The sequence below is a fragment of the Nicotiana sylvestris genome, chromosome 12 (assembly GCF_000393655.2).
Source record: "Nicotiana sylvestris chromosome 12, ASM39365v2, whole genome shotgun sequence".
Taxonomy (NCBI): Eukaryota; Viridiplantae; Streptophyta; class Magnoliopsida; order Solanales; family Solanaceae; genus Nicotiana; species Nicotiana sylvestris.
In genome coordinates this window covers 36,226,372-36,234,207 of record NC_091068.1, presented here as the reverse complement: position 1 = coordinate 36,234,207, position 7,836 = coordinate 36,226,372, and the positions used below count along the sequence as shown (strand labels likewise).

At 35.1% G+C, this 7,836-nt stretch overlaps 1 protein-coding gene across 1 annotated transcript; it reads right to left on the bottom strand.

The window, feature by feature from the left end:
* Nucleotides 1–368: 368 nt before the first annotated feature.
* On the bottom strand, nt 369–7,149 carry LOC104219371 (cysteine synthase, chloroplastic/chromoplastic). The gene is made up of 10 exons (XM_009770343.2): nt 6,841–7,149; nt 5,586–5,695; nt 5,034–5,091; nt 4,040–4,303; nt 3,586–3,723; nt 3,415–3,466; nt 3,248–3,327; nt 1,738–1,797; nt 1,275–1,355; nt 369–814 (listed from the first exon to the last, which is right to left on the bottom strand). The coding sequence occupies exons 1-10, from the start codon at nt 7,066–7,068 to the stop codon at nt 722–724; spliced, it is 1,164 nt and encodes a 387-aa protein (XP_009768645.1). The 5' UTR covers nt 7,069–7,149; the 3' UTR covers nt 369–721.
* Nucleotides 7,150–7,836: the final 687 nt, after the last annotated feature.

Below are 7,836 nucleotides of genomic sequence, written 5' to 3'. Positions count from 1 at the left end.
TGAACAAGAAACGTGCAAAAGTGCACCTTCGTCTCACTAAGAGGTAGTTTGGTAGTGTGTTAGAGAAAATAATGCATGCATTAGCTTTGTGTATTAATAATGCTTTGTTTGGTACACTTTTTCAACCTATGTATAACTAATACAAGCATTAGTTATACACTCTATTTAGTATTATCCTATGTATAGCTAATGCATAGAAAACCATGGCATTAGCTATACAAAGGCTATTAATTGCATTCGCATGATTAAAGACAAAATTATCCTTAAAGTCCCTTAAACTAAAGAATATGGAGAGCATTTTTGTAAACAATTAAATTTCTTAAAGATTATGCAATGCATTTTAATTTTTAATACACCACACCAAACAATGCATAAAAAATAATCTCTGTATTACTAACCCCTGCATTACTAATGTACCTTATTTAACATTATTCTTATACACCCTATCAAACGACCCCTAATAGAAAATAAAGGAAAAATGAAAAATGCAATTGAAAGACGCATATAACACGGAAATTTCACTAAAATTTCTTGAGCAGCTCGAATAAAAAAAAAATCCTCAAACCCAACCAATGAGATTGTTTAAGCTTGTTATGAGAACCACTTTAGTAGGCAGCTAGAAAAGGCGGGCAAGGGGGGGGGGGGAGGGGAGATGGTTAATCTGACTGAGCACCAGATAGCATTATTTGGAATCAGAAGATAGCTCAAAAAAGGAAGATATTCATGATTCTGGTTGCATTTTCTCGCATTCCTCCCGTATAGACTGGAAAAGTATAGTGGAGAGGTATCGTTCCCCAAAGCTTGGAAATACAACCTACAAGAATTGTTAAAATGCATCTTAAACAAGTGTATGATATTCACGCGACAACGTGTCATGCAATGAACTCAAAGGATTTTTTTAACAATGCAGAGCTATTAAGAGGGTGTTTGGATTGGTTTTTAAAAAGTACCTTACAAGCTAAAAGCCAAAAGCCATATTTTTGGCTTTTGGCTTATTTTTGTACTTTTCATGCCTAGAAGTAAGTGTTTTTAAGAACTTTTTACCATTGCCAAAAAAAATTTCTTAAAAGGCAATAAGCACTTAAAATAAGCCAATCCAAACACCCCTAAATCTGTAAACTTCAGGGAAAATGCAGGGAAGGATGACTTACTTCGTAAGAAGTACAGGAAAAAACGAATACTAAAGTTTGATGAGTTGGAAGAGAATGGAAATGAAGGAGCATGGGAATACACACAAGTGTCAGAAAAATGCAGGAAGTTACAATTGAACCTACCGCAATAAGCTTTCCTTCATTCTCAGGTCTCTTCCCAACCTGAATGGCAGCAAGAGCAGCAGCTCCGGAAGAAATTCCAACCTGATTATCAAAAGTAGAAAAAGATCATTCAAGTAGCTCAAGGTGACAGTATACAGTAAAGTAAATACCAGACACATTCTGGATCATATGAACTGAAACCTAATGCATTCCAATTCAGAGATCATCCAGCATGGCTCACAGAATGATATTAAGTATATAAAGGGCAGCTCGGTGCACAAAGCATCCAGCATTCACACAGGGTCCGCAAGTTTTTAATACTTAATGATATTAGAAATTGCAAATAGAATATTAATAAGTTCTTTATAATGTATCCACAATCTAGAAAAAGGATGAATTAAAGGGCATTTGAAATTTATGTTCGCTTAAAGCCATGTCTCAAAAATCAGCTGATACATAGAATGGTGGGAAAAAAAGCACTAACCAATAACCCTTCTTGTAGCGCTAATTGCTTCGCAGTTTCAACAGCCTCGTCACTCGATATCTGAAAATTCAAGTAAAGGTGTAAAGCCTCAGGAAGATAACATATATTTTTTATTTTTTCCCTGACAAGTACTGGAAGATAACACACATGACAGCCTATCAAAAATCCAAAGGAGCAAATGATCTGGATCAAATATTCAAACAAAGCTATGTTCTTTTTTCTTTCTTTTTCTTTTTGTTCTGTGGGGCCTGGATTGTATGACAAGCATACAGAGATTTATTTTCTGGATAACCGTGGTGTCCGACAGCTTTTGCGCACCTCGACAAATTCCATAGGTACCTGCTATCTCCCACCAGCAGAGGTACTGGGTAATTCTGTCCACCAAGGCTTGAATAGATGAGAAGAAATCACCTCATGTTTTCGCCTCTGTTGGGTTTTGAACCTAAGAATTCATGGTTCCCAACCCACTTTATTGACCACTAGGCAACACCCTGGGGTGCTAATACGTCAGCAAGATTTAAACTCTACACGTCTACTAGATACAGAAGTAATTAGCCTATAACTAAGGATGCATAAGAGCTAACATTAGCACCAATGCCCATTGTTTAAGAACTATAAAGAACAAGACTAAGAAACAGGGACCTACAAGGAACAATTCTAAATTCAATAGCAAGGCTTGTGCGCAAAATTATATAACTGATAATCGGGGTAACTTGTTCTCTAACAGAACCTTACAAGGTAAGTAATGCAGATGCATTTATTTGATGAAGAAAATTGGGGTATACAATAACCCCTACAATTTCGATAGGAGATTAAATAAGGACTAAGAAATGTTCGAGTAGAGTAGCATTGAGTGAAACAGTGCTAAATGAATGAACTAGCGCTACATTAATTGTGGAAAGGCAGTTCTCAGGCAAATAAAGCTGAAGGAACTGTTTGACATTCTAAATATGTTCCAATTAGTTGATGTCTTGGTGAAGCAGGCCATAGATTTTGCATCCCAGTTTTACCAGATGGAATAAGAGTAGTTAGAAATGCCGTTTCTGCCAAGCAGAATAACCTTCAAGATCCTTCCCTGTAAGCTTAGTCTACACACCAATGTTTTCTCAATGAGTGAAGTGAAATTTGATAATTAACTCCATTCAACTTTGATTCATAGAAAGTTTTAGTATAACCTAAATGGGAAACAGGACAATAGTGTTGGAAGAGAAGGCAGATTTCACAAACTCAGCAAGTGTCAACAATTTTTGCCCTCTAGAAGACAGAAAAAAGAGGTTTCATTTAGTAAAAGGTAGGACTACGTCAAAATGGTAATAACTGCACTACAAAACAGAGAAATATAGGCTCACATCAATTATAGGTACACCAACTTTGAGATGGCAACAGTTCTTAGTCTATTATATCTTAGAAACGACTATGTACGACACATGAAATCCTTCATAGTTTTCAATTTTCACAAGTATAAAGAAGATGAAATAAAAAGCTTTAATGGGATAGATAAGAATGAGACCTCTATCACTTCATCCATGACATCTTGATCTAAGTTCCCTGGAATAAAACCTGCTCCAATCCCTTGAATTTTGTGAGGGCCTGCACTTTCACATTGCAGCAAATAGAACAAGACAGGATTTAACTTCAAAAGCAAAAAGTCAGATCAGCATCTGAATGTCATCTTACCAGGCTTTCCCCCTGATAGTACATTACTTTCTGTGGGCTCCACACCAATAATCTGATAAAGGTATAACACAAAGAAATAGAGAAAAGAGTAAGATTACTTATTAGCAATAGAAATCTCCAGAGCAACTCTAACAGAATAGTGCTTTTTTTCTTTCAAAACAGCATTAATACCTTAATGTTTGGATTTTGCTCTTTAAGGAATCGCCCTGCTCCTGAAATGGTTCCGCCAGTTCCAATGCCTGCAACTAGTATGTCTATCTTGCCTTTTGTATCTTCCCAGATCTCTGGGCCCGTTGTTTCATAGTGTATCTGCACCATACAAACAAATAAATTTCCCAATGTGCAACTCAACAATAGTGTCCATTTCACGGGAAAAGAAGAGGGGAGTGGGGGTACGTAGGTATTATCGTTAATAGGTATAAATTATAAAGACACATACACACACACATAACTAGGAAGAATGTTTAAGTTCAGAACAAAGGAGAAATTACCAATATCACCATGGGTACTTTAAATTGATTAGGGCAAATTGTAGAGCCAGAGCCATTTAATCTCAGATGCTAAGCATTCACTTATAAATTGACATAATAAAAATAAAGAGTGGTTGGTATATTGGGAGAAGAACCTTGGGATTTGCAGGATTGTCAAATTGTTGAAGGATATAGGCATCTGGTGTGTTATTCAATATTTCTTCAGCCTTTGAAACAGCTCCTTTCATCCCTTTGGCTGGGTCAGTCAAAACAAGTTCAGCTCCAAAAGCTTTCAAAAGAACCCTTCTTTCAAGACTCATTGAAGCAGGCATCGTTAAGATGAGCTTGTATCCTCTGGAAGCAGCAATGAAGGCTAGCCCAATGCCTGTGTTTCCACTCGTAGGCTCCACTAGAACAGTCTAAGACAAGTAGAAAAAATAATTAAGAAACAGCTAAAAAACGGGACAAATCTGTAAGAACTCCAGTCATTTAAAAGAAGATGACACTCAGTTACACTCATATCAGGTATAGGATGACATAGGTGATGTTCCTATGGTTCTACGTCATAATAACACAAGAGGCTGAGCGTATAATAGATGCATAATAGCCTTTGACCCAACAGAACATTCAAAATATATCAAATCAAGAAACTTCTAAATGTTTGAACATTACAGGGTGGACTTCTTGATGTCAAAACGGATAAAAAACAGTTATACATCAATATTATTCGCTAACAATGGGTTGGATAATGAACTTTTTAAAAATGGGTCAAACATGGATAATATGAATATTATCCACTTAGAAAATGGATAATCAATGGATAACTAATTGGTTTAACTTTTACATTTTTAATGACAAATTAGGGGTTCCTCAAGTTTGGGAGACTAGGAATTCTCCGAAAAGTGATCATATTCAAAAAGTCTTGGATAATATAGTTATCTATATTATCCGCTGGTTAACCCATTTTCCATCCAGATTAAATATGGATCGGGTCGGATAATTTATCCGTTTTTGCATCACCCATTTTTACCCGCCCATATCCAACCCGACCTGCCCGTTTGCCACCCTAGGTGAACTTATTCCTTTTATTCAGAATGGCATATGTCAAGTCTGTACCAAGAGAGACAATTAGCTGATCGCCCAACTTACCTTCCCCGGAGATATAAGTCCCTTTTCCTCAGCATCAGAAATCATACTGAACCCTATCCTGAAATGCAAAAGAAATATTAATCAATCAATCAAACAACTATGTCTCAATCTCAAATTAGTTGGGTCGGCCATATGAATCCTCTTCTCACAATTAGACTGTTTTTACATCGGCAAGAACTTACTGCAACCCTCATCTATTCGTTCTTGGAACAGCTATGCTGTGTGAAGCCCATGTAGTCAGTATTGAAACCAAAAGTACTATGTAAGGAAAAAGTTTTAGAGATTGTTTTGGAGCATATTGAGTTATCTGAACTAGCTTGTTTGCAAGAAATACATTCGTCTAAGATTAGGATTTGCAATTGTAGAGATGTACCCCAAGAGCAGAAAAAAGCATGAACGGTGTTAAATTCTCTTCTGGAACTCAAAGTTAAGAGAAAAGAATGAAGACAATACAATATGATATTCTCTAAGCTAATTAAAAGAATATTTCAGTTCAAAATTCTAGGTTGAAGGAAATCCGGATATTGTGACACAAACAAAGACCTCTCTCACCTGTCCTTGACACTGCAGCATGGCTCCATAATCTCAAGTTTAGCAGCAATGTTTGCAACACAACCTTTAACAATTGTATTAAGGTAAACCATTGGTGTGTTCCCAATAAGCTGTCAAATGATATACAAAATTAGCATAACAATATGTAGAACAGAAACAAATAGAGTAGGCATCAGAATAGAGGGGCAAGTAATACCAACAAGTATATGTATCTTTCATGCTAAAAGTCTTTCATACGGTTCAGAGTTGCAACTTGCAAACATATTAAAGGTTCTAAAGTTAAGTAACCCATCTATTACAACAATAATAGCAACTACGCCTCAATTCCAAACAACAGGCAAATTTTAAAAAGCCAAAAGTTCAACAAAGAAAGTTTCGCGGACCCTTTATGGAAAAGAGTAAAAGGGCTTAAAATTGGAAACTTGTAAACCAGGAAAATATTTTCTTTGACGAAAGTCTTTCAGCGTTTGAATTGAATTGTGGCAATGTTTTCTAAAAGGAAAAATGACTTCATTTACTTACAAGCCGAAATAATTTCTTATACAAATATTTCAAGTGTTACTCCATATCACTTGCTTCAATCAACACTTTATTCTTATCCTTTATATTAATTTTTTTTTTAAAAACTGAGAAATCCCCGAGGGCTAGTGGTCACTTAAATATCAAACATTTCATAAAAATATTATCACTATATCCTGCTCTACTCCCTGTACAGTTACCACACCAACTTCAATACCGAACCACTGTATAATAGTGCAAAAAATGATTTTCCAAAACGCCTAAAATATTTTCCATGGATAACATTTTTCACCGTACCAAAATGCATTTTTAGAGTAAGAAATTTACCCTGAATGATCATTCACCCAAAATAACTAATTCAAGACAAATAAAAACGAAACCAAAATAACTCCAACAGAGGCAATCCATCAAACAGTCAAACACCCTCAGATAAGAAATTAAAAAAGAAAACAAGAAAATTCATTACTCCCTTTATACCCAATTTATGTTATTCAATTTTCCTTTATAGTCTGTCAAAAAAAATGAAACATTTCTATATTCAGAAAAAGTTTAACTTTAAACTTCACATTTTATTCTTAATATAATAATGAGATGATTTATAACTACTGAAATTTTTATGGCTAAACAACAAGTTCGAAAAGTCTTTATCGCATAAAATTGGAACAGAGTGAGTACAAATCCTTATTATTTCAAGAACACGAAATGAACCCAAATAAGGATTAAATGATAAATTCACCTGAGTAACATCCTCAGCGATGTTAAGTCCTTCAACTTCAGTGGCTGATTTTGGTTGCACAGACACCGCTTTGCAAACAATAGAAGGGAAAGTAGCCTTTCTATTGGGGTTAAACTTGGAAATCCCCAAAGTCTGAGCCCTTAAAGGGCAAATTCTGAAGAGATTAGCTTCAGACTTGTTGGTGTTGGAACAGAGTGAAGTCAAGGGATTGTTGATGAAAGTTGCCATTGCTATTTGCTTAAGCTGCTGCTATCTCGATCTTCCCTCTTTCTCAGACTAGATACAATGGGATATTGGGATAATATATATAACACAAATATACAACGTTGTTACTATACTTGTTTGGAATTTTCCACAAAATATATATCTTGTGCACATAAATATTTTCCTCTTATTAATATTAGTACTAGTATTAGTATATAAAAAAGAATGATCTACGCCGTAAAGTTTAATATATTAGTGTTAATACCATCTTTACAACTAAAGATTAAAAATATTTTAAGACTCCAGTAAAACTTTCATTCCATCTCCTAGTAAATGTTCTATAAAAAATAATGATACTATACAATTTGTTTGATATGAATGTTCCACGAAAAATAATAATGCTATACAATTTGCTTGATATGAACCATGTGCTTAAGGGAATATTTTTGTAGCAACTGCTCATGATATATTGCAGTGCATTTTTCAAAAGTTATCCTCTGTATTGAGTCAACGATAAAGGAACATGAATTATGTCAAACATTAGCTTATTCAGAATCAAAATGTATGCGACAATGCATATACAAAAACTGATTTCTTGCTAAGGCTCTCTCTTTATTATTGTCCAGCATTTGTGGTAATTGAAACTTTTTACTCTTTCTACCATTCCACAGGCTTTGTCTATTAGCCTAACACTGTCTAAAGCCAAAGTTGAGACAGAAAAGGGACAGGTTAATTGCGGAGAGCTGATAAATTTACTTATTCAAACCATAGATGAAGCCGGTGGAAGGGTTG

Bases quoted from the DNA above. Each gene is read 5' to 3' on its own strand.
- LOC104219371 (XM_009770343.2), bottom strand. From the start codon at position 7,068: ATGGCAACTTTCATCAACAATCCCTTGACTTCACTCTGTTCCAACACC. The intron at 5,696-6,840 runs GTGAATTTATCA...ATCATTTGACAG, and splicing joins TCGCTGAGGATGTTACTCAG to CTTATTGGGAACACACCAAT. The intron at 1,356-1,737 runs GTTAGTGCTTTT...TTTGATAATCAG, and splicing joins CGCTACAAGAAGGGTTATTG to GTTGGAATTTCTTCCGGAGC.